Source organism: Necator americanus, chromosome II (genome assembly GCF_031761385.1).
Source record: "Necator americanus strain Aroian chromosome II, whole genome shotgun sequence".
NCBI lineage: Eukaryota > Metazoa > Nematoda > Chromadorea > Rhabditida > Ancylostomatidae > Necator > Necator americanus.
In genome coordinates this window covers 26,375,244-26,402,085 of record NC_087372.1, presented here as the reverse complement: position 1 = coordinate 26,402,085, position 26,842 = coordinate 26,375,244, and the positions used below count along the sequence as shown (strand labels likewise).

Here is a 26,842-nt window from a genome sequence, read left to right as displayed (position 1 = left end):
TTTCCTCATTTTTCTGAAGGACAATACGAATCAGAGACTAAGGAAGAAAACAATGAACTAACGAAAGGATAAAATTCAGATTTAAAATCAATTGTCTGGGCGTTTTTTTCTATCAGCAGAGTAATGAAGTTCAATCCATTCTACACTAGAACAATTTAAAAAAGATGAAATGAAAAGAAGCACCATCCAACACTTCAGACAATGTTTATAAATGGTTGTAGAATCAAAGAAACGCGGGTGCGAAGATTTGATCTATTGACGACAGGACGACACACGTATGTGCCGTATGCATTTAAAGGCAGCATACCATGAATCTGGGGTGGTACGGGTTTCACGTGAAGCATCGGTATACGGGGTCGTAGATTACGGAGACCGGGGTACTTCCACTCATCTCCTCCTGAATCACTGCAAGCAGCCGGCTCCGGAGATGAGCGGAACTACCGCCCTCTTCATAATCCACGACCCCGTATACAGATACTCCACCTGAAATTCGCATCAGTATGCTGCCTTTAAGTGTACGGAACAATATGTGGTTATCTACGTGATTCTATCCGTGCACTACTACACAACAAATGTGAAAATACAAAGAACAAGCAAGAAGTTATCGTGTCTGAGATCAAATATGCCATAGTACACGTAAAACCACCTGCTTTCATATCTCACGAAAATCAGGCAAGGACGCAACCATCATCACAACGTGATAGATAATTTCCTTAGAATAACTCTATTACTGATATTATGTTACAAGTTCAAGTTGAAATCGTCGTTGGCGCCAGCTTTTCTAGAGAAATGTTTTCTTTGCAACAATAACGTCTCTAGTTCTGTGGAATTAGCGGAAAGCTTTCCTTAGGTTCCCCTAACCACTTAAATCGCATAAAACAAGCACCACACTTAATTGGAATTTACAGGCTAAGTCGTATTTACGTGTACCCACCTACAGGTATGTGGAACACAACCAATTTTCGGAAGTTGCGCTCGTATGTGTAATTGCAGACGGCGTCAATAATTCGGAATTTTTGCTTGCGATCGTTCATATATGAGATGGTGACTGCTCCAGATGCATTTCATTACGCTTATTCCGCTTCAGATTCGAAAATTATCTGTGCACTAAGTAGTGTAACGTCCAGAGATGAGAAAGAAGGTGAGTTTTATGTTAGATTCTTTTTACTTTTCCTTTTCGCTCAATTAACAACTGGTGTGTGTTTATTTCACTCGTTACTTTGTCAATTGTCTTTTCTTATCATTATAGGGTGTTTTTTTGACGTTCTCGAATATTAAAGTTTCCCATGTTTTCGAAATGCCGGAAATTGCAAGGAACATTTTAAACCGTAGTTTTTTTTTCTTCTCAAGATTGGGATTATCTGCTGTGCTCGTGACGAGTAAGACATTCATTTGGCACCGGAATACAACATTTACCCCGTCCAAACAGTTGTTGATGAGTCTCAAGCTTAGAAGAGAAGGGGGATTTGCGGTTCTGGTGATTAGAGTAGCATCCATCTAAAACCGCGGTTTGTGGCGATATAATGAATTCAGTTGCATTAGAATTGACCTTTTATGGCCATTTTTCCCCTCAATAGTTGAGTTTTCCTTGATTTTCTGTGCATGAATCCTAACCAGGGGGGGTGGGTGGGTTAATTTTTAGGGCTATGTAGTAAAAGTATTTTGTAACGTTTCAGAATGATTTTTTCTATGATGATGAGCATGACAAAGAAGCAAATGACTTGGGGGAAAACTGATGAGATGTAAAATTAGTGCTATATTCATAAGCAGTAATTGAGGTTTGGAATAATTGTGGTCGCTGGAGTTGAAATAAAATAAAAATTTGAAAGTTTCTGCGACGATCCAGAGGTAGTGTACGTATAGCGGCAGTATTTTTGAAAGAACCATTGCGTTTTTTTTTTTTGTTAGTATAATACACAACGATTGCATACCTTACTTTGTACCACGAGCGTACTTTAAGCCTGTACTCGAAGGTGAAGTCGAATATAACTTATAAATCATCGACATCAAAAAAAAAATTGTAGGTTCATATCAGACGAGACCTGAAATAGTCATACTAGACTGAAGAACGATAATGGGTTTGCCTCGATATACTGTCGCTTCCATAGCTGCACAGTAGATGCGGCGCCTGCGTTTGTTTTCAAAGAAAGTTGCTCAAAAGTGGATTACAGCTCCGATTTCCGGATCTTTTGGAATGTTCCACGAACTCGTACCAACATTACAACTGGCGTACTCGAATCCTGTGATTCGGCAATTACTGATCGAGATGCATGTCATTTTCGAGAAGTGTCGTCATTCGGCTCAACTTGGAAGGATGACCACTCTCGAGTGGGTTTTCGCTAATTCATTTCTTTCATCATTTTCATTCTTCAGAGAGCTTAAAAGAGTGAAATATCTTTGCTAGCATTGTGTATGATTGCTGACTAGAGTCATGCATTTACTCCATTTCGCTGTTCGGTCACTTTGTACACTTCAGTTGGTATAGGACGACCTGAAGCCTTGTCCAATTGCATATTTGGCTGCGATAGGAGTGGCACGATGGGATGCTTACTCATCGCTGCAGTCCGATTGGACATAGCGATTGTACAAAACTTCCGATTTTTTCTGACCCGTCTGTAGACTCGCCTTATTGGTGGAAAAACTATAGCGGGTCATCCTTTCACTGTTTAGGGCACAGCCACACAGGGAACCAAAATGAACAGCATAGGAGGTTTTCATTGTACCTGAGGAAGCAGATATAGCAAGTTACTAATTAATTAGTCGTAACTCATTAATTGCAACACTTTTATTACCTTAAACATCGCACTAAAACTGTCTTCACCGTTCTGATTGCTGGGCTGCGTTCGCAGAGCGACTGTTCTAGCGAATAGCGACTATTGCATACAAGTTTGGTGGGATCTACTGCAACGAAGGTGCATATTAGTCAGATTAAGTTCATGATGTACAGAGAGCACTGTTGCCTTCAAATGACTGAGCAACAGCGTAGTAGTGACAGTTTGTTCCAACACAAACTCTATACATTCCAATTTTTCTTGTCCCTGTTGTAGTTATTATCGTTACCAACATGTTAAAAATGCCGATTGTGTTCAACTTTGAGAGATTTAAAGGCACCATATCAGGAAATGGTCGACGTATCGAAACCTCACGGAAAATATAGAGTTCGCGGTGTAAATTGCGAATACAGCCCTTATCGTGCTTAATACCCCGTAATCCTGAAAAAAACGGCGTAGATGGGGCTTTTGTTCCTACGAGGTACGTTAGAGCACGCTCACTTGTGCATGGTACACACGAGGAAGGTCATACTCGTAATCTACACGCCGAACTCTATATTTTCTATAAACTTTCCACACTACGTCAATTTCGTGATACGCTGCCTTTAGGCATGGTAGTGGTTAGCTTCCACAAACCATCACTCTATGACTTCGGTTGCTTCTGTTTTTGTGAAACTCATAAAGTATCCGTTCAAGTGAAGTTCAAGCGGAGTATTTCTCTTAGAACTTCGGGATTTGTTTGCTGTACAATCAATGTGTGGATGCCACTACAGTATGTTAGGGGCCTATTTCATCTTTTTTTCTAGAACCCTTTCAATTTCACGTGAATACCGATCAGCATTGCTTCATTGCGCTGATGAAATTGGAGGCGAGGATGAGAATGTACACATGCGTGATTTCACGATATGGAGCTTGTTTGAAACAATGTTTTTCAAGCAAGGAGGTGAGCGCTATGTGATGCATTTCCATTTATTCCGATTGTATATTTCCTCAATTATCCTTTTTGTAGATTATTTTCCAAATCTTCAAATTTCATATCCTTTAGATACTCCAATTTGCCTTGATCTGATCTCATGGGGTCTAGAATCATTCACATTTATTGATAAACTCATACAAAAAACATTCAAGGAATTGGATGAAGGCGTTGCAGTAGGCTGCGGGAGTTATTGGAGAACGGTATGTTTTGTTATAAAATTGATTTTTATATAATTTTTGCTTTATCATGGAGCTTATCTTTATCTAGGTGTGTATGGTGTTAATAGGATGTCGCTTTGACACGTGCATTGACTTCTTAAGTCTGATAAAAGGTGACAAGGCGGTCGAAAGATTCATCACTGTATTGAGCAGTTTGGACTGGAATTGGCTAACCGATGACGGAAAAGTATGTGATTTTAGATAGTTTGTCTCTCCTCTCTGTCTAGTTTATCCTTAGCTGAAGTGTGCTCCATATTTTGCATCTTTTTGTGCACTGGTCGTCTTCAAGTTGCTAAGAAGTTCAGAAACTTCATGTCTTCTAAACGAAATTGAGCAGTAAATTATTTTGGTTCTTGGAGTAGAGGAAGCAGCCTACTAGTTTGAAAGGTTTTTAGGTTTAAAAGGTTTTCTCTCATCTTTGAAGAACTGGCTGTATTTTTGTTCACAGTGTTTACCTACTTCCCCTAATTTTGTGAGCTTGTTACTCTCAAGTTGTTTACGAATACTCTTCCTCAATATATATATATATATATATATATATATATATATATATATATATATATATATATAACATGTGCTTCGTTTGCTATTTTTGAATTGAAAAATAACGCTCGATATTTATCTCTTGACTTTTTTTGTGACAAGTTGAACTTTTTATATAGCATTTACAATTTTAATTTTACTATCCAGTAAAAATTATTGAGCACTAACTAGTATGCAAGATAATACCGAAAAGATTAATTGAAATGTGTTATTTGAAAGGGTAAACTTCTTCACCTCTCCATGTAACGCATTCCAATTAACGTCTCTTTGAACAGTCATTTGTTAAATCAGTCCACTACCTCTTGGTGCTGACTCCACCATCTCAATCGACTGAAAAGTAACTAGTAAGTAGTGTTTCTACATCAACTTTCTTACTTGCTACAATAATTTCCCTACAAGGCCACAAGGGAGTCCTTAGAAGAGGTGGAAAAGATGATACTTTTACAGATTAATTACATGTATATGGCATGGTAGCTAAACCTCTAAAGTGTCAACCTTCTTTTCTCGTCTTGATTTTATTTTCAGATACCTAAATTGGACAGATGGAAACATGAATTGGGCTCTCTTCTAACTTCTGGTGCATTCGATAGTAACCGAAACATACTTTTCTTGGCGCAGTTGCTGAATGGTGATAGGAAGGTGCATCGGTTTATTACCATCTTTATACGGAGGCCTGGGAAGGCCTTCGAATTGTACGTTAGTACTCCACTGACGTTTGGCAAACACATACTATTAGCTAGAAGAAATGTTGCACTTTGATTTCTCACACCTCATGACTGATCGCTGCCCATTACTTTCAAAGTTTTTCCATTATTCATAAATTTTCCATTGTTTGCAGAACTTGGAGCGAGCAGCATCAGCCGTAATTGGAGAGTGGTGGCACATCATGCCTTTTTATACTTTCGTAAAAAATGCTACTGTGGCATACAACGAACTAGCACCAGTAGCCGAGGTTTGGCTTTCCCTCATTTTTTCCAATTAGGTACCTCTCTAGTATTGCTTGAAATATGTTCAGGAGTGTCGAAAACTATTCAGTAATGTCGAAGAATGTGGGAACGGTGATTTTGATCCCTTCTTATCCATTTTCTGCATGAAAGACATTTCAGTTTTGCAGGTATGAAATACGCTACTTAATAGGCCCTATTTATACTGTTTTATCCTTGCATTTGGAAGAAGTACTTTCGTGATATGATCATTTTGTACACTACTTCAAGACACTTGTCCTTAAGTTCTGCAGCCAATGGTTTAATAATAACTGCTGTTTCATATTCAGTTTGATCTCCTGAAATAATTGCGAGCACAAGAGAATTGATGGGACCACACCAAAGCATGTGAGAAAAGCCGCACTATTAACAAAAGAGTTGCCCAAAAATTGCTAACAGTGTTTCAACAAAATTCGCAAACCAAGTGATCCTTGGAAATATGAGGACAATTTTACTTTGCGTATCGCTTTGCTGCTGTTTTCTTCTTTTTCTCATTATCGCATAAACTCTTTCGAATTGGTGAAGGAAAGTGTTTCGAAGTTTCTTTTCGTTCATGATTTTGAGTAGCCTGAATTAAATTTGAAATAAACGAAAATAAACGACCAATATGAAGTCATTATCACTGAAATTTATAGGAAGTAGGTTCTGAAATTTTGTTCAATAGTAATTTGTAGGCACTGACATCTATAGGAAGTGGGTTTTGAAATTTCGTTCAAGTTAATTTGTAGGCATGGCGGGTATGACGCAGTTGGTTAGAGGTCCGTTGTAGCCACACGGTCGAGGGTTCGAAACCGCACTAGTGCAAATCAAGCCTTTCATCCCTACGGTGTCGATAAATTGGTACCATACTTGTCTGGGGGATAAAAACACTGACTTGATCATCGGCTGGCTCCCGCAACTCATTACGCCAGTGACTTTATCCTTTATCCTTTTTAATTTGTAGGCACTGAAATCTATAGGAAGTGGGTTTTGAAATTTTGCTCAACAAAAAATTCGTAAAAGGAGTTCTTTTCTCAAAGAAATTTAGGGATCGAGTAGTGTAAACACCAACATCATTTTCGTACCAATTTTCAGTGTCGGAAGTAACTGTAGTGAGCGAATTCCAGAATCTTATCTCAAATCCTTGGCTGTCTGTACATCTTATTGACATATTGTTACACACTGATTCTGAGTATGCTTCCATGTCGACGCTTGTTGAAATTCGCGACTTCCTTCTGATGGATTATGCGTCAGGCTTGATTCAGAATAGTTGGTACGTTGATTTATTATTGACCAAGTAAGCATGTTCATGTTTGCCCAGCTCTGAACGCTACAAACTTATGAGGTTGAGAAGTTTAGAATTAATATATTAGGTTCTTTTCGATAAGCTATCATGTCTAGTCTTCTTTTGTGCTGTCGATTTTACTGATAGTAAAAGAGAAATCAGCGCTCGTTTTGATACGCTACGCATGCAAATCATGATGGCCGAATTGTTGCTGAAGTTGGATTTCATTATTTGATTGTGAGTATTGTGCAACCTAGCTGTTTTTATTCTAGTTTTCTGTCTCCTAAAGCTAGCTGCTATGAACATTTAAAGCATCGTTTTAGCAAACCATTTTAGTTTGTGGGAAGTCGGGGCCGATTATCTGTTGCACTGCGGGTCCGAAGGCCGATTACGACTCGAGAACCACATCGAAGCTATGCATATTGAAGATGAAGCTATGGCTGAAAATGTGGGTGTTTAGGATCGCTTGAGTGCAGTATATATGTGTATTCTGTATGTGTTGTTTAAAGTTAATGCGCATTTGTGTGGAGCAAGAATTGGACGACTCAAAGGCATGCATAGTGAACACTATGACATATAGGCTAGTTTTTTTTTAAGATGTTGCTGCCAGCTACACATTTATATTTCAATGTTTTGGATAAGTTTTTAAGGTACTTGCGAGAAGGGGAATGGAGTGCGGCTCTATCATGGGCCTTACGCGGTGGTCGAGGACCTGCGTTAGACACGGCTGTTAATCAGTAAGTTGTTGACAATTATATAGCTTTATTTAACTATTATCGTTATTTAACTGTGGAATAATGAAAGTGTTGTTCTTCCAATGTAGACACGTAGGCAGAGCGGAATTCTTTCTTTCTTTGTTATGTTTGAATTTGAACCGCTCTGTTCAGAATAGTGTGGCATGCAGAGAAAAATGAGCTCGCTACTTTGAGCCTGCTGGACCATTTGGCTGATTACGTGGCAGAGCTAGAATCTCCGTCTCTTGCCTTCCTCTTCAACTACTACAGATTCCACCGATCTCTCAGTGTTGGCGACGTCAGAATTGCTGCTCCGGTCGGTAGTTGAGCTTGTTGGTCCCACCAAAATTTGTTTTTGCGAATAGGAGTACTACATTTCCACTTCAGATTCTCGTATCGCTTATTTCATCAACAAATGTTCCGCTCGCGTTCCATAAGATACTGTTCGGCTATCTCTTGCTTATTCTAGCCGACGCACCGCAGGTTAACTTCAGATTTGTTCTTATGTTTTTATAAAATTACTGTTCATGTGGAGTTTATTCAAGGTCCAAATCCCTCCGGAGAACCTTCACGAGTTGGTGTCATTTTTCCGACAATACTCCATCGACAATCACGACAACTTGGAGGACTCATCAGAGGATACAGTGAGTCCTTGTTGCAAATACGAAGATATTACTGATAGGTGATGCAGATCTTACAGCCATTAACAATGTAGCGAACGTATACGTTACATGCGAGCTGCTAGTTAGGCCAAGACGTTTCAATTCATAGTGCAACATCACACAAGTGGTTACGTGCGAAGCAGCGCGATATCCAACCACTAGCAGTCGCATACGAGCGTTTATTTATAACGCGCCTAGTTGCAGGTTGGAAAAGGTTGGAACGCAACAGATCGCGAATTTCTTGCTGGACTGAAGTAGACAACCTAAAAAGTTGGCAAAAGTACTACCTGCCGTTGCATCGTATGCATTTTTGGGGCTAACGCTCCATGTAGTTAATTTTAGCCGTTTCCTAATGTGTTCTTACGGTTGCGTCTTGGAAGTCGATACCTACCCGCTTTCAGTAGTGTGCTATATACTTTAGTGGAGCACTGCTCACTTTGATTTTTTTAGTTCCCCTATCCCTGTATTGTTTAGCTCAACTTAAATTCGTTGATGACCTGATGCGAGGCAGAAATAAGGAGTAGTAATCCACTAGAACTAAGTATGTGCGAAGTGACCACTTTCATTTGAAAGGTGTTCAGAAGTAAATGTCCCTGAACCAACAGTTAACTCTTGTTTGATTTGGAACAGTATGGTCGAAATTAAAGAAAGATCAGAAATTTATGTCAGCTTGATGTAAAATTCTTTCAGCTACGATCGTTAAAGCATCTCCTACTTATGCGGTTAGCAGATGCAGAAATGGCTTCAGTATGTGTGCAGTGATGAGAGAAGTCGTCTTCGCATAAGGATCTCAATACTGTTTGTTGAACTTTTGTTCATCTCTTTCTCTTCTCGTATTTATAATACGTGGGTTCATCATTGGTAATGTGTCGTCAGTGCCTCTTAGTACTGTGCTAGCGTCCGGTGATTAACTTATCATTTTACACCTCTACATTTCTGCATTGAGCGGGAATTGAGTGCAGCGTTGAACGGGAATTGAATGTCGATTTGAGTGTACTTTGATGTTTGTCACTATCTTTGTCATTCATTGTCTCTTCGTTTACAATACTCTCTCAGTTACGCGTTGCTCCTGCCCGACGACAAACTAGCGCTGCTGGGCACTTGATCGTGTTGCTGTTCTTTTGTTGTTGAAATGAAAAAAGTTTTTTCGTTGTTCTTATCTGTCGTATACTAATAACAACTTTCTAATCAAAGATTAAGCTCATGATTTTGTAATGAAATGGATCTTGTTATGGTTGGCGATTGTCACTACGATGCTCAAACTTACTTTTTTAACCTCCATGTGCTCTTTTTATATGTTACACTCTCTCATTTAGGCATTGTTTTTACTCAGCAAAGTTCATGCCTTCGTAAATAACGTCTGGAAAATAGTGCAATGAACGAGATCCTTTACAATCTGGAGTGAGTGAATCGAATCTCTAGCAGTTGACGCTACTTCTTAGCATAGGATCAATCCAATTATTTCGATCACTCTCGAACAGCAGCAAGTTTGTTAGAGCATAAAGCGCTCGGTTAATGAGTAATCGATCAAATGGAGATACAACGTTTGACCTTTTCGGAATCACTTCACAAAATAAGATAGTGGAAACATCGCGAATTACTATTTGAGGGTACGATGGGAGCGTTTGGTTTGCTGATCATATAAGTATCTTCCTCCGAGCCCAAGTTGATCCCGAATTAATTGCCTCCTGTCTTTTGTTGTACTGTTCTTGGATCAATCTCAGCCATGGGAACGATGAGCTTAACTTTATCTTTCCTTTCGGCTATGTTCCTTCGGCTATGTTCTCAACATTTACATTCAGTAGAATGAACATATAAAATTAATATTTGTTTTGTCTCGTAGAAGATTTAAAAGATATCAGTGATAGCGAAAAAAAAACTTAAAACTGAAAATAAATGATTGGGAAAGCCGGGAGCAACGGTAAATAAACAAACGAAATAAGATGAAACAAAGACATTGTTATTTGTTGAAGTGATCAATTATGGTCCTGATGACACAATTTAATTGGGATCCCCCGCAGAATAATTAATTAATATGGCTATAGTTTACGGACGTTTCTATGGACGTGATTGCACTGATTTCCACAAAGAATTATTTCTCAATTATTTGAAACATTTTGCGCATAATTACATAAGGTACTACCTAAAACATCCTGTGGTCAACGACTTCGAATATAAATTATTCTTCAAAGTAACATAAACATTAGAAGTTACCTCTCATTTTTGGAGCCTTGCAAGCAAAATCAAAACCTGGTCGAAAGATGAAAGATGACAATTTTAAATCAACAATCACAACAACTTTCGTTGTTCGCAGGTTACAGCAGTGCTATTCAAATCTTAAAAATTTCAAAAAATCAAATTTTAACTCCTCCCAAGAAATTCTTAAAATGGTACGAGGACGCATCCTTAAATGAATATTCTTCTTCTTTCATTAGTGAATCTTCCCTCTTTATTTGTGAATGACTCCGCAGTTGTGGCATTGCAGTGCTCTCTTCTTACAGAATTATAGAACTTCTTACCACTTCTAAAGGCAATAACTAACAGTTTCAGATAAACGCTTGCTGCGCCCTGATCAATTTCTTCTCGTATTCTCAAAGATGGTCGTGATCTACTGCAAGGCTATACTGCATAACCTCCTTCAGCGGAATGAGTGTTGGCCAATCACGGCCATCCCTATTCCACCACGACCTAATCACATTGTTTCTCGTAATGTCGGTGCAGAAGGTCCACCTCCTCTTGTTTACTCTTTCATTATTCTTCCTATATTTACTATCCTTTCTCACAAGATCGTCAGTGACTTCATCCGAGAATCTTTTTTATTTTACAATACTTGGTTTCCAGATGCAGTTCCGCAGACTCTTCACATTTTCCAGAAATGCTTTGCAAGTCTTCGAAAGTCGCAGGGGACACTCTTATTGCGTTGACCGTTAGTTTTGGAAGATTCTAATCTCAATTTCTTTTTTTTCCGTACGTTCTCCTCCTCTGCATAGTTCTTCTCAGCATCGCTGCAACTTGTTAAAATCTGTCGCTATCTACTTCTGGCGAGAAAAATAAAACGGCGTCGCTTATGTTTTGGTACGATAATGACTCTTATTAGGGTGATTTTTGGGACGGTAGCTGTACTTAATAAAACGATTTCGCGTAGGAAGTCCGGAGATTTGGTAATCGGTAATAAATGATCGTGCCATACAATAAGGGGGAAAAATCAGACAAAAGAAAGCAGGAAGAAGATGTGAGATGGGTTTCATAGCCCCAAAGTGGTGCGCTGTGTATAGAAGAATCGTATTTTGGCTGTGGCCTTTTAGCTGCTTATATAGTGGTTAGCAGTTTACGTAATTTGATGCTAAACCTTTGATCACTTTGACCACCTTGACTCCCGTTGATCTTTGAACTGGTCGAACGGGTGCCAATAATTCTTCCATTTGTCCCGATCGCGTGCCGGAGTAGCCCAGTGGTTCCTCTTTTCGCGTGGGACACGAAGAGCATCATACTTCTCTTTGAAGGACTTCGTGAAGAAATCTCACCATCAGGTCGGCGGTCTTCCTGTAGTGCGCTTAATATCGCGGGGAACCCAGTCGCTCACGGCTCTGGTCCAACGGTTGTCGTCAAAGCGCATCACTTGTCCGGCCTACCTTATTTTACTTTCCTTGGCAAACGCGGCGGCGTCTCTAATCTTCGATCGCTGACGTAGGAGAGAACTTCGAATCTCGTCCCTCACTTGCGTGAAGCGTGATACTCCTAGCATCACTCCCTCAACTGCGCGTTCAATGACGCTCACCGCGTTTTCTTCCTGCTTGCGAAATGCCCAGGTTTCCGAAGCATAGGTCAAAGCAGCAAGTACGGTGGTGTTAAAGAGGTGAGCACGGAGCCGGGTGTTCCTGGTCTTCTTCACTACATCCTCGATGCTCTTGTACGCTCCCCAAGCCGCTCTTCTCCTCCTGCCTAGCTCGGGGGTCAGGTCGTTCATCATGTTCAGTTCCCGACCCAGATAAACGTAGCTGGTGCATTCGGATATGTTCGTTCCCTTGAGCGTGAATGGGGCATCCGAGATCCATCCGTTCCGCATGAACATCGTCTTTTGTAGATTCAGCTGTAGACCGATGCATACACATGTTTCGTCGAATTCGGTCAGCATTCGTTCTGCTTGGCTGACGCTAGGTGTTATCAGTACGATGTCATCAGCAAAGCGCAAGTGGTGTAGCTGCCGACCATCAACCTTCACTCCCTTGTCGTCCCATTCCAACTTTCGCACTGCGTTCTCGAGGATGGCTGTGAATATTTTGGGTGGGATTGTATCAGCCTGTCGGACCCCCCTCTTCACGTCATGCTAGACCGTTATCTATGTTAATGTTTACGTCCAAGGTTTCGGCTAATACTTCGCAAAACAATTTTGATTCGATTTGACTTGACTTTGACTGAAATGTATAGAAAAGCGATCCCGTCAAGTAAAGTGAATACAAAAGAGAAGAGATCAATTTGGTGGTGTTCTCGCGAGCAGACTGAGCACAGCAGTCTCACTTCACAATCTGTCGACGATGGACGAAAGAATGAGTGGGAAAAGCGTTGTCTACCACACTCGTGGGCGATACAAATGCTTATCCCACCAAATAACCGTAACAGCGAAACACAAAAGTAGTAGAAGTATACCGCAGCCCTTTAAGATCATTGGCGTCGATGTATGATGTATAGTTGGGTCAAAACGACATGAAGCGCGGACAGTTGCGCAAGCCGCTGCTCTCGGAGCGGCGCGGTGGAACGTAGCGGTTAGGATCGTACCGGGATCTTCGCTACCGCCACCCATCTCTTCAGTTCGCAGTGGTCTCACCTCGATTCCAACCGCTGTCTCCACCGCACCGCTTCGAGAGAAGATCTCGACACGATGCTAACTGCTACTTCCACTAAGCCGTTTCGAGCGCGTACGCAAATGCACCGCAACCGCACTCATGTCGTTTTGACCCAACTATAACCAACGCCGTTCCTCCGCACCATTTCTCAAGGCGATTGGATGAAATTGGCCGGGGCCGTGCTCGTAATTATTGCCAACACGCTGAACTCCATTTACCCACCGATATCTCAATGTCAGGGACTTTTGAGTTATGTTGTCTCTGGTGGCGTGTGGCTTTTCTCAGCCGGACAACTGCCACAAACAAGGTTCTAGCCAAGTGCGGAGCGCAGCACTGTCGCCAGCCCTACCATAATAGCTAGTTCCTCTCCAGCGTTGCCCCATGTCGTAGCCAGTCGACGACGCCATGTCTGAACAAGTTTGAGACTACGATGGGTCGAGATTCCAGGGGAGGTTCCGACTCACTAGACCTCGTGGATGAACTTCGAAGTACTACATATAATGAAGAGAATGTAGGCTGTATAGCGACGACTGCAGTTAATATGTGCACTCATAGTTGCTGCTTTAACTTAAAATGTTCGCAGAATTGATAGCATGCACCGTAGGTAATTTAGACTCACACTCATTATCAAGGCTCATCTTCATCTTCATTTGGAATTGAAGAGTACAGACATTCCTTTGAACTCTTTTCTTGGTTAAATTTCGAGTCAAGACAATAAAAACGAAAAGAAGTGGAAACGTCGTCAGGTGTTCACATAATTTCTTCGCTTTTCTGTCCTTTTTTCTACTACAACTAAATTCTCAACTTTCCCCTGGCGTGTTCCCGTAATGCGAACATCGCAGGCAGCTACGGCGGATTAAACAATGCTGTACAACAATTTACGACAACAGAAGCCATGTCGACAGTTCAGCTTTTGAATCGTACCTAATCTATAGTGGCTGTCGGGGTGAAAAACTTCCTTCACTCGCTTTTAATCATGAGTAAAGAATGGGACAACGATGAGTAGAAATTAAAAATAGGGTTTATTTATAGTCGGGTCAAAATGAAGCACGGTGCATTTTCGTACGCATTCGAAACGGCGCTGTGGAGGTAGAAGTTGGAACCAAGGTGGGACCATCGCAGACTGCAGCGATGAGTGATACCACGAGGGGTTTCACCACGTTCCTAGGCGCTATGCTCCATCGAAGCGCCTCGAGAGAAGCAGCGTACGCAGTTGCATACGTGTTTCATGTCGTTTTGGCCCTACTATGCGGCGTGGTATGTGGAGACCTTCCAACCTTGTGCACGCGCCGCGTCTACGAGCGAGCGGCCGAAGATCACTGAGATCCCCTCAGCAGCCTTTTCATGTATGAGTAGTGAATGCTGAGGGAACCGGGCGTGTAGAACTGTTGCACGTTTTGAAGTACATAGTTGGAACTTTCTACGCCGTCCTTCAAGACTATGAAGGGGAATTGGGTTGGGCCATGCTCATACTCGTCCACACCTCGAATTCCATATTTGTTACAAACAAGCAGTCTCGAGGTCCGGCGTTAGCATGAAGTTTAGAGTGGTAAGTAGTAGATCGAAGTATATGTTAGCAGATCGATAAAAATGAAAGATTTTCCTCAGATCTTCTTGGCATTCTTGGCTCCATTTTTTCTGCTGGGAAGCTTTCCTTACAGATAGAAAAGAGAAAAAGAGAAGAAGAAGAAAAAAGATTAATAACCGGTAACCTAGCGGTAGCGAGCACTGCAACCCACCTTCACACTTATCGTTCCGAGACCAGCATACGACCAGTAAGCGAAGGCCAGCGTTTGAGTAACTGAGTGCGCTCTCCTGTGAGTGTTCAGTTATTTCAGTTTTGGTGCTGTGGCTACTATATGAAGTTTTAATTCTAATTCCTGCACTCAGGTTTTGTAAAAGTCAAACATCCACAGATTATTTCCAGTGCTGCTATATTGTAATTAAGAATGATTCTGACCCAGAACGTTCAATAAAAAATCAGCATTTCACCAGTGTCCGCTGCTAGTTTGTAGCAAACAATTTCCTTTTTCAATCATTTCATTTATTAACTTTCAAATGAACTAAAATGTTGCGTGCTGGGACTCTGGATTGCAACTGAACTAGCGGACCCTTTAGTTGACTGGTCAGTCAAGCGATGAATGTTACATTTTATTGCCGTGAAATTAATTTTACAGCTTCTATTGGCCTTGATGCTGACGTCGTGGAAGTTCAAAAAGTGGCTAGTGATTTTGCTAGGAAAGAAATGTATCCGAACATGGCAAAATGGGACAAAGAGGTTTTCATTACTCTTCTTCTTGCCGAGAGACTTTTCTTCTCACCTGTTTTCTTAGGAATACTTTCCTGTCGAGGTGATGAGACATGCCGGAGAATTGGGATTTGGAGCTATTTACTGCAAAGAGGATTTCGGCGGAAGTGGTTTGAGCCGGCTGCACGCATCTGTGATTTTCGAGCAACTCTCCACTGGATGTGTTTCGACTGCTGCTTACATGAGTATTCACAACATGTAGGTATTTGCATGCCATTCATAGCGAGCAACATCGATCACCTTTCTAATTTTTAAAAAAGAATGCAGAGATCCTTTTGTTAGATGTAACCCGACACAAGAATATGAGCCTTCACTGGATGCTACTCCGCCTGACGGTTCGTAACTGTACCAAACGAAATTACTGTCATCGAAACCCCCAACCTCTCTCCTCCTCCCGTTTATGCTGAAAAAAGTATTCTAGATCCCGGGAACTTAATGATCTTTATTTTTATATACCTAACATTTTGCTCATTTGAAGTAAGATCCATCACAGTCTAATTTTGAGTGGACCTTTCTACCATGGACTCACTTTTACAGGGCAACCTGGATGATCGATACATGGGGTCCGGAAGCGTTGCGTGAAAAGCACGTCCCATCCTTGGCAACCTTCCAACATTTCGCCTCGTACTGCTTGACGGAGCCAAATTCTGGTGAGAATGTGCAACCGAAAAGGGATCAGTGAATTCTTCAGTTCAGTGAATGCATGCTGTTTGGGAAGGATTCTTGTCAAGAAGTGAGATTTCATGAACTGACTCGTTCTTCTAGGGTCTGACGCAGCGAGCATACGGACCTGTGCTCGGCGCGAAGGTGATTATTACGTGGTAAACGGATCGAAAGCATTCATCAGTGGAGCAGGATCATCTGATGTGTGAGTATTCCGTACTATTTTTCGTATTTCGAGTTCCCCTGATGTTCCTTTGATATCCTTTCGAAGTTTATGTGATTTTTAATCTCAGTCCGCTTAAACTGTGTCTTGCAGCTATGTGGTGATGCTTCGCCATGATGGACAGCCGGGTGCGAAGGGGATTTTCTGTTTGTTAATTGAAGACGGCATGGAAGGATTCAGTCAAGGGAAAAAGGAAAGCAAACTCGGCTGGAACACTCAACCCACTCGTATTCTCACATTCGAAGACGTTAAGGTATTCAACTATGCGATGAACACTGCAAGTCCACAAAGCTCCTCTTTTGAAAATTCCGTCCGGTTATTCATGAACAGGCGCAGCTGTGGGCAAGTTTTAATTTTTATATGGAAAATCAACATAGAATCGGGGTTGGACGTTTCCGACAGGGCGCAGCAGTGGTATCGCGGTTGAATTTTCGATTGGACGCGATCGATGCCAATTCTGAGTATACAATACTATACATGAACGTTGAAAAACCGGAGGTGAGTGACGGTGCGGCACGGTCAGCCACCATCGCTTGCTTTTGTCATAATATAGAAACTGGAGAACACTTCATATATCGTTGGACTCCCATTTCGGTTCTATTTAACTTTTGGTTAGATCTTAGGGAAGCATTTCAGTACTATGCTCTTTGATTTACAGAAGATCGAGCTCGCCAAAGAATTTCGGGTAGATCGTTTTGGGACCTATTCGAGATCATTTTTCCATCAAGGAAAGAAATTACGAAAAATAACACTATGAAGAATGAATAAAAATCTCATGAAGAAAGAGAAGTTTAAAAAGAAAGTGCTATAAGAAACCGAGAAGATCTATTTAGAGGGAAGCAGACATTATGTACGTTATGTGTTGTGAGTGCTCTGCCTAGGTACTTTCAATTCGAACTCAGCTCTGGAGTTTAAAGGAGGTCAAAATAGAGATGAAATGAAAGGAAAAGGATGAGAAGTGGGTTTTCCAAACTTTGCCCTTCTCTAGTGTAAGAACGGAGTTCGTCTGCCCGTAAAAAAAAAATCACGAAATTCAGGATAGTTCTGCTTAATCGCGATTTTATTAGCTGTTTCGCTGTAACTTTTTTTCTTGCAACAAAAGTTTGAAATAGGGACGGACCAAATTTTACACAATAACCAAAATCGCACAAATGAGTAAAAAATGACAAATGAACAATTTCGTACGCTTCCCTCTAACAATTTCTTGCTGCTCTCACCAAATGTGAATGTTTGCGGTTTTTGAACACTTTTTCAACTATAACCTCAGGTTATGTTTTGATTCAATCATTCCCTTTTGGCGCATATTTGGGATCATTTTGCCCCTTTCCCAACGATATGCCAGTTTTTGATAGATCTCAAAGAGAGGAGTCTAATGATATATCAGGTGTTCTTAAATTTCTACATTATGATAAGAGCAACCGACGGCGAGTGACGGTGCTCCACCGTCACTTCGGTTTTTCAGTGTTCATGCATAGTATTGTAGTGGGAGTATTTATCATTGACGATACTGTTTTTTTTTCCTTGTCTAGTCTGCGCTATCCCTTAGCTAGCTGACTCTATACAATGAATATATTGTTATTTGTGCAGAGTAATACCACTCCGTTGTAAATACAATATAATAATATATAATATAATTTTAATATAATACAATATCGTTGTATAGTATAGAATGGTGCCATTCTTTCTGAATTTACTGGAGAATTAGAGCTATGAGTTTGAAGTTGTGCTCAACGAAGAAGAAAAATCACAAGCGACTATTCTGGATAATGTAGTATTGTCTGATTTTCGTTATCTGGTAGCAAAAAAAGGAAACTGGTTAACAGGAATGAACGAAGGTAACGCTTGAGTCATCCTTTCCTCTTACGAGATGAACAGTGCATTCTCAAGTGTTCATAGCCCTTCCTTGTTATTTGAAACATTGTTGAAATAACAATTGTTCTTCCGTTCTCAGGAAGATCCTGCTTGCATCTGTCGTTCCTTTTCTTCGCGCTCTTCATGTGCAGTAATTTCTTTTTTCTTGATAATCGTGCGCGAATTCAGATCTTTCTCTCTAGGAATGAAAACCACAGTTCTTAGAGAACACTTAGATAAAAGTCTTTGCAGGTGCCAGTTACGAATCAGATTGGACCAGATAACTACGGTTTCAATATGGCTATGGAAGGTTTAAATGGCGGTAGAGTGAACATCGCTAGCTGCTCGTTAGGAGCCGCTCAGCAAAGTCTTGATCTAGCAATTGCTCACTTGAAGGTATGTTTTCCGGTACCTTCCCATGTTTTCTCATTAATCCTACGATATCATTTTTTAGGTGCGGAAACAGTTCGGCAAACGACTCGCTGACTTCCAGTGGAATCAGTTCAAACTTGCTGAGTTGGCTACAAAATTGCACACCAGTAGGTAGGTATTCCATGTGTCGGTTGTGTCTTCATCTAAAAATTGTACATATTTATGTATAAAAAAAAAAAAAAAAAAGAGAAAAAATAAAAAAAAAAATATCAGTCAAACAAAAAGCATCAAACTGGTCAGTTTAGCCTATGAATTAGCTCTTTACATTCATAAGATTGAGAAAGAAAAGGAATGAAGACGCCAAAAGTGCTAGTGTTTCTAGATTTTCTCCTCACATAGCATTCAGTTGTTCATTCATTCGTGTTGTGGAAGTAATAGATAGAGATAGATATGCGTTGGCGAACATTTTAGCACCATTTTGCTCATTTTCTGAAAGGCCGAAGGAGTTGCCTAAATTTTTTTTTTCCTCTTGGCTTGTTTTTTTTTTTTTTTTTTTCGTTTTTTTTTCTTCTCTTCTCCTTTTTTTTTTGTAATAATTTATGTTAAATTAATGTAATAATTTTGGAATGAGATGAATTCACGAGAGTACTGACCTACAGATTAATTTTGCGCGCGACGCAACACGTCACCTGGATGCTCACTTAGATAAAAGTCTTTGCAGGTGCCAGTTACGAATCAGATTGGACCAGATAACTACGGTTTCAATATGGCTATGGAAGGTTTAAATGGCGGTAGAGTGAACATCGCTAGCTGCTCGTTAGGAGCCGCTCAGCAAAGTCTTGATCTAGCAATTGCTCACTTGAAGGTATGTTTTCCGGTACCTTCCCATGTTTTCTCATTAATCCTACGATATCATGTTTTAGGTGCGGAAACAGTTCGGCAAACGACTCGCTGACTTCCAGTGGAATCAGTTCAAACTTGCTGAGTTGGCTACAAAATTGCACACCAGTAGGTAGGTATTCCATTGTATAGATATGCTCTCGGTTGTTAATAAATTGTATGTATTGTATACTAGCTGGATATGCCGGCTATGATCGGCCATAATACTTGGCACGAATACACTAGAAACGTGCGCAGCGCGAGCACCGTTTGACTTAATATTTTACACCGCTAACAAAATGCGAGACGGAACTCGCTACAATCTGCGCATATGCTTACATTAAGGCAGTGACTGCTGAATTGGGGTTGCTCGGTGTCGGACGAGGAATTGGGACTGGTTCCACGACGCAGAATTGCCCTGTCGCTACAGAAAGTACAGAGAGGGATTCTAGGCCGAGGTTGGTGCGACGATACCAGAAATCACAATCAGCGGGATTATTGTGCATCAGCACTGCTCATTCCGAAAGATTTAGTTTTAAAGCAAATGAGACATTGTGAACCATTTTATTGACGTGACACTGCATACGCTCTAACGCACGCCTCCGCATGCCGCTCTCGCCTGTGGTTACCCTCACCACGTTTGCAGGATCTCTTCTCCCAAGACTGGATACATGCATGCAGACAGCTGCCTAAATAGTAGTTACCATTTACTTGATTTGACGTGCACCCTTATGTTTATCAGAATGATGATGATGATGTTCATGTTCACGATTGCACTGTATGCTAATAGCTGAGTTGAAAGACGAAGACTTTGTGCAGTACTTCGAAATGTGTTTTCAAATTGCTGCGGTATCGAAGAAATACAGATGTAAAATTAGATTTGAATATTCTCTATATGTTTGGATACTCAGACACTTGTAGCGAAATGATTGCAAGAAGACCGTCCATTGATGCGTATCTTTTTTTAAAGAAGAAGTTTTAAGTCCGGCTTCAATCGGACGTTCAGTCTGTTACACAAATATTTACTTAGATCCTAATGCGTCTACTCCCCTGTGTCTTACTCCCATCGTACTTGGAGCCACTTATAGAAATGATGCACATACCAACACAGCTCCTTAAGTAGTAGCTAGCGCTTATCATGGTCTGATGTAAAACCTTTATCTTCATCACTACGCTGACGATGAATGTTTTTATCATTCTACGTTGACGCAAAGAAGAGAAGAACAAAGATTTTCTGTTTTATACAGAGATCGTACAGAAAACAAACTAACAGTAAAAGCCAACTGATCACTTTAACTTTCAAAGTCGATTTTTACACCCATAGCACTAATGGGATGGAAGCGAAGTAATGTTGACGAAGCGAGTTTTTAGACGTTCTCCTTACACTGCGTTCAGCATTGATGTTCTAGAAATATTATTTCTTCCGATTTGTGCTGGTAAACGTAGGTGCGATAGGGAGGAGCCAGACCCTCCTGAGGTGAATGGATTCTAGCTCACGGGGTGCAGCTCAAGTGGTGGGGATTAGTTCGCCAACCGTTCAAAAGTGAAGAGGATCCTTTCCTCAACCGTCCAAAAGCGAAGAAGGTCGGAGCACTGACTCCGACTGCCGCATCTACGCTGATAAATATTTTAGTAGCGTTAGATTTGGATAAGTTTTTTGAAAGACAGGACGAAGTGATGTTTACGTTTGATTTTTTCGTGCTAACGACTTTCCTTAGCTAATTTCGAACGTACGAGATTGCAGATTAATTGTGCGCGATGCAACACGTCACCTGGATGCCAACAATATCCACAAAGCTTCTTTATGCGCAATGGCAAAGTTTCACGCCACTGAGAACTGCTCGCAGGTGAGTAGACGGATTCTTGTGACCAGATATCGTGGAAGTTCTCCATTTAAATGCTTTAGGTAGTCAACCAAGCTTTGCAAATGTTTGGTGGCTACGGATTCCTCAAGGATTACCCACTGCAGCAATATCTTCGCGACATACGGGTAAGCATTCAATGCCAATATTAGCCATTATTTTTGTTCCTATTCTTATTTTCAACTTTACTTACTTACCTGTCTTATACTGACTAGCATTATCGCCTGAAGCCCTTTCCCGTATTTTTGCCGAGGCATTTCGTCTTTGGACATGGCTCTGTGCAACATTCTTGATATAAGCTCGCAAAGAATCCATCCATTCGTCACTGTCCCATAGCCTGCGAGACTTTGCGTCTCGAAGAAACCGCTTATCATCCCACCTCGACACGCTGTGTTCTGAGTACCCCCGGTCGACAAAGTCCAGGAGTTCTGGGTTACGAAATAGAGTGTTGTCAAAGATTCTACGCTTGCTCAGTGTATTTCACCTGTTTGAGTTCGTTTTTTTTTTTGCTGTGAGCAGGACAACAGCACCTTTTTTTTGCGATATTTGCGTAACTTCTCCCATATAACTGTGCAAGGTATGTACCGCGAACTTGCTCCGAGCGTATACTCAAATGTCTGCTTATATTTACTATAATTAAACAAGTAGCAATCAGACCCATATACGCTTCTGAATGTTCCTTTTATTAAGAGAATAAAAAGGATAGAGTTTGTGGCGCTTGGGATGCGCCAACACGTTTTACTGCAATTCGTAACTGTTGAGACTTTGGAACGTATGTTAGTCTATGCGCTGATTTGGGGGTCACCCGTTGTATCAAGTCAATGTTCTTATCCTCTCAGAGAAGTCTGCTTGCAATTTGTCGACTCCGGAGGGGTGAAAGACTTGGTTGGCCCTAGGGCACTTTCGAACCATCGACTATGTTTTCTTTATCAAGAGTCATGTGTTTTTTTTTTTGCAAATCTTTCGCAGACTTTCAATTTTAGGTGCATGAAATTCTGGAAGGAACGAATGAGATAATGCGACTAATTATCGGACGTGATCTGCTTTCAAACGAAACGTTCGGATCTACGTAGTTTCACAGTTTGTGCCCTCAATTTACTGTTCATTTAATTTGTCAAGGTGTCGCTGAGCATTTAAGATGTACTTTTACAATTAATGTAGCAAGAGAAGAAGCAGAGCATTGAAAAAAGCCTGCTTTAAACTTTGTTTGTGGTTGCAGTAAACATGATGAAAAAGGGCGGCTATAGTTAATAACTGCAGATTAGTAATCAAGAAAAAAAAAGAAATGGGATGTGGAAATAATGGGGTAGAAATCAATAAACAGGAGAAGTCTTCTCTTTTATTTGCATGTATTCGATTTCAGGGTAATTTTTGTAGTGTGCTTTTTCTTTTTTAAAATACTTTTGGAGTTTTTCAAAGTTCTATTAGAAATGACCTCGTCATTTTGTACTATTAGGAATAGCTATTTCTCCTAATTATGCTAATGTATCAAAAATTGTTGGTAGGAATATTATTGGAGATTGTTATAGCGCTTAAGTTTCATATTGTATAGCTTTTCTTTCTATTATATCTATTAATCTGTGACCTCCAGGATATGTACCTCTGTCTAATGTGTACTACATCATAATCGTGAGACGTACCTCATTTTCATTCGATATGTGATTGTACTTTCATAATATAAATAGTAAATTATTCTTTCATATTGTATGGAGAACCATCCTATGTTATTTCAGCTTTTTCTGCATTTAATGCAGGTAGGTCTCCAAATGAGCGTATAAAAAGTACTAAAGAAATGAAAACTTAAGATTTGGAGAAAGGGAAAAAGGAGGGTGGAGAGAGACAGCTGACTTCACACCAACTCTGAGCAAATGAAATTTACGTAGAGCGGAACTGTTGTCCCTGAGGCAGAATGGTCAGAACCAATTGCACATACTCTTCATCGTCAAATTACACATATTTGCTGTCATTTTTGGTTAGGTAGATGAAGAAACATATCTTCTGTTTATTTTCTGTATCTGCCTAAGAATTTCACCAAGCATTTTTTCTTCTTCTTCCCTATTTTCGGATTCTTTAGAGAACAGGATCATTATAAGGAATTTGTCCTCACACTTACCTATTCCAAACAACGATAACACCAGCCTTCTTCAATGGTTGCTAGACGTTCATTCAAATTTGAAAGCTTTGTGAAATACGAAACAAACTAATGTAAACGCCTGCGTAATGAAAAGGCACTGAGAAGTTCTTTTTAATGAGATGAGGGATTGCCAGGATATGAGGAGTTCGTCCTCGCATTCAGTCATTGGTCAGCCATCGCAGATGCTTAACGAACGATCTTTGTTCCAGGTCTGATGATGGGCGGTTTGTTTTCGTCTGTCAAAGTAAATTAGCCTGACACAAGTGACAGTTGTTGAGGAGATGGAATGCTGGATTAATAAACCAGAACTGCACCATATCTCAACTCTTTTGTCTTTGATTTGAAGTAGATAAATAAATTACTACCTTGCGAAGTTAAAATGCTTCATTTGGGAAATCGAATTGAAGAGTGCAGAGCCTACTACTTAAATAAAGTTCTTTTGACACTGATCCAAAACTATACAGTTTTTCTCTAGATGGAAAACTGGCTGCAGAGTTGCATCAAGCACAGATGTTTTGCTGTTTGTTCATAAGATCTTGCTTAGATTTCATACGCTTATAAATTTCAAATTCAAAATTTCATGTACTCTCTATTTTTGAATTGCTTCTTTTTGTACCTTCCGTATCCTTATAGTGCTCGACCTCAACCTATATTCGCTGATGGCCTGATGCAGAGATAAGGAATGGGGATCTATTAACATCAAAACAACATTAACATGAACACCAATAAGTGCGTGGAAAACATATTCACTTGAAAATGGGTCAGAAGCAATAATCACTAGATGGACAGTCAATACCTGTTTGATACAATAAAGCATAGTCTAAATTTATTGAAAAAATCGAAGAGATTTAAATTTGTTCGATACTAAATGCTTTCAGGCAGGTGCAGCGTAGGTGGTAAGAGGATCGGCTGCGACTGCAGGGTCGATGGTTACAAGCGGCCCTAGAGCAACCAAGCCTTGTATCTCTCCGGGATGAATGGCGTTCAAGAACCTCCAACGATTCCTAATTGAAGTAGATGTGTAGACGCAACTCATACGGACTGATTGACATCAGAGACTTTACCTTTTTGAACACTTTTCAGTCTGAGCCATCATCTTCCAGTGCGGTAGCAGATGCAGAAATGGCTTCGGTCTGCGTGCAGTGATGGAGCCGCCTTCATCACCTAAGGGATCTCAGTACTGACAGTAGAACTTTCTTTCTTTCTCTTCCTCTCCTTTTGACCAGCTACAGAAAATGTGTTTATTATTGGTAATTTTGCCTTTACTGATTTTTACTACTGTGCTGTCATTCGGTAATAAACGTATCTCTAGATTTCAGCGATGAATGGAGATTGAGTGACGAGGTGACCGTTCTTTGATGTCTATCCATATCTTACAGCCATTCCTTATCTTCGTCGGCACTCGACATGTGTGGGTGTTCTTTGTTCAGAAGAAAAAAGTTGTTTTTTGCACTTGCATGCTTACAGCAATTTTCCAATCATTGCGATGAGCTCATGATTTTGTAATTGAACGGATTTTGTTTCGGATGGCTATTGTAACTGCTGTGTAAAGAAACCTCTAACTTACTTCTTTGCTCCTCGTCTAGACTCTCTTGACTGTTTCTTTGTTCCAATAAAGTAATTACATACATATGTAAGGTAAAAAAACAGACATGTAGCGAAGCATATGAAGAAATGCACATAAATTAGGGATTAAATTGAAGTAAATAGATTTAATTGCTTGTAGTTGATGCTTTTTTGGAACTTGCATCAAGTGCGGGTGATTTCGCTAACACAGGTATCGAGATCAGTCTCGAATAGCACCAATCAAGCATTTATTGGCGGAGGAACTGTTCTTGCATAAGATGCAAGTAGATCAGAGTGGAGATGTTACTACTGACCTTTTCAAATAACTTACTGCCCTCTCTGAGGAGTGAAGTGCTCTTTTTCACACATCAATTGGCTCATCTCGCATCACACCTCACGGAATAATGTCGCGCAAGGAGCGCGAGTCACTATTTGAGGAGAGGTCGGAAACGTTTGGTGAGCCAGTGATGTCTGCTTCCCACTTTCCTGCCACCAGTTCACCTCCAACTGGATGTCTATCCCAACACCAGCAACCAATTTTTATTGGTTCAGTATCATTGGACCTCGTTCCGAGCACATGTTTATGTGTCCTTAATCGTCTGTTTTCTGTACAATGAACATATAGAATAACTGTTTTATCGTAAACAAAAGGCAGGACGTCTTGTCTCATCCTTTCCTCCCATTCCTTTCCATTCTTTGTCTCCATCATCCCAACTCTTCAATTATTCTAACTGATGTTACCATTAGTTTATCTTATTTTCATCTAATATTCGGGATTCGCGTTGCTGATACCCAAGATGTTTTCTCTTCCTTTTGTAGAAAGTAGAGCTTGTATGTTTATGCAGTCATTGCGTTCTAGTTCTGGACGCGGAATGTGTTGTAAATTCCCACTTTCAACGAAGTTTCATTTCCCGATAGAGGCTAAGTACATTACATAATTTGTCAAAGTCTACCATACTCTTGCCGGGCATAAACAACTATAGAAATAGAATAAAAGTAGGAAATTTTGGAATTTTTGCAACTTTCTTCTTCAGAGTAGACTTCAGCTCCTTTTAAGTCAAATGTAGATTATTCAAATGTTTGTTGACCGTGCACGTATGCTAATGGTTTCGTGAACTTCCTCCAATTTTCCAATTTTCCAAATGTATGCAAAGAAGCTTCGAAGACGATTATTGATGACCATCTTTTGGATCTATAAGGATGAAAGGGTGTTTTCTTTGAAGCTCAGAAAATCCTAACTATTTTTGTCATCGCTCAACTCATTTTTTTGGATTCAAAGTTAGTGCAAAATTTGAATTTAGTATTTTGCTGCGATTGATCTTCTGTGGCATTAATCTATCACGTATTAGAACGTGCGAAATCTTCCACATCTTCTCTAGGCGTGCCCAATGGCAAACATGTGGTTTGCTTGCCGCGGCCGTTTTTAGCAGTCATGATTTCCGTACTGTAAAAATATAAGAAGCTACAGTTCATTAAACAGTTCGAATGGAACTTACAAAAAGACTCTACGCCTATAAATGTGAGCACATCAAGTCTGTGATAATATCTGAAGTGCGCTTTATAAGATATATTGTACTTCTATCGGTTGAAATGAAGTATTTAGGAGGTAGTAGAGCGGTCCTATGGCCACGGTAATTCTTGGCCAGAAAACGAAAAAAACACGGATCCGAGGTTTTTAAAATCGTTTTCTGGCCTATGGAAGTTTTTGTTTTTTCAAGGGGACGCGGGGTGACCTCTACTTATTGATGGAGATATAAAAACTTTGGAAACAAATGTTGTGGAATGTGGAAGCAAATGTTTTGCACAAATGTTCCCTTAAAAGTTATCTTGTTCACGGAACTGCTGTTCTACAAACGCGCAATCCGAAATGGAAATTTCAAAAACCTATCCAAAGCACATAATGCTCTGGTTATCTACCTTAATGATGATAGAAAAGAAAGTAAAAGAAAAGATACCGTTTAGCTTTAACTACTCTAACTACATGTTTAT

General features: G+C 40.3%; 2 protein-coding genes across 4 annotated transcripts; one reads left to right on the top strand and one right to left on the bottom strand.

The window, feature by feature from the left end:
- Positions 1-286: 286 nt before the first annotated feature.
- On the top strand, positions 287-22,226 carry RB195_019542 (uncharacterized protein; the record flags this gene model as incomplete). 3 transcript variants are annotated; one of them, XM_064187439.1, is made up of 31 exons in its annotated part: positions 287-377; positions 915-940; positions 994-1,141; positions 2,172-2,328; positions 3,578-3,714; positions 3,817-3,947; positions 4,015-4,152; positions 5,034-5,147; positions 5,347-5,460; positions 5,524-5,622; positions 6,598-6,743; positions 7,092-7,203; positions 7,265-7,335; positions 7,406-7,492; positions 7,643-7,805; positions 7,877-7,972; positions 8,035-8,133; positions 8,842-8,898; positions 10,993-11,077; positions 15,173-15,273; positions 15,329-15,501; positions 15,841-15,953; positions 16,069-16,171; positions 16,283-16,442; positions 18,293-18,436; positions 18,495-18,579; positions 19,141-19,277; positions 19,336-19,424; positions 21,036-21,138; positions 21,198-21,281; positions 22,137-22,226. In XM_064187439.1, 31 exons carry the CDS (start codon positions 287-289, stop codon positions 22,224-22,226), a joined length of 3,453 nt encoding a protein of 1,150 aa, XP_064043318.1. The 3 variants fall into 3 exon arrangements, with proteins under 3 accessions (XP_064043318.1, XP_064043321.1, XP_064043319.1); XM_064187438.1 differs by lacking the exons at positions 287-377; positions 915-940; positions 10,993-11,077; ... (10 more) ...; positions 21,198-21,281; positions 22,137-22,226 and having other exon boundaries at positions 1,042-1,141; positions 8,842-8,913; XM_064187437.1 differs by lacking the exons at positions 287-377; positions 915-940; positions 994-1,141; ... (15 more) ...; positions 19,141-19,277; positions 19,336-19,424 and having other exon boundaries at positions 18,495-18,583.
- Positions 11,780-13,402, bottom strand: RB195_019543 (uncharacterized protein; the record flags this gene model as incomplete). The annotated part of the gene is made up of 2 exons (XM_064187440.1): positions 11,780-12,420; positions 13,345-13,402. 2 exons carry the CDS (start codon positions 13,400-13,402, stop codon positions 11,780-11,782), a joined length of 699 nt encoding a protein of 232 aa, XP_064043320.1.
- Positions 22,227-26,842: the final 4,616 nt, after the last annotated feature.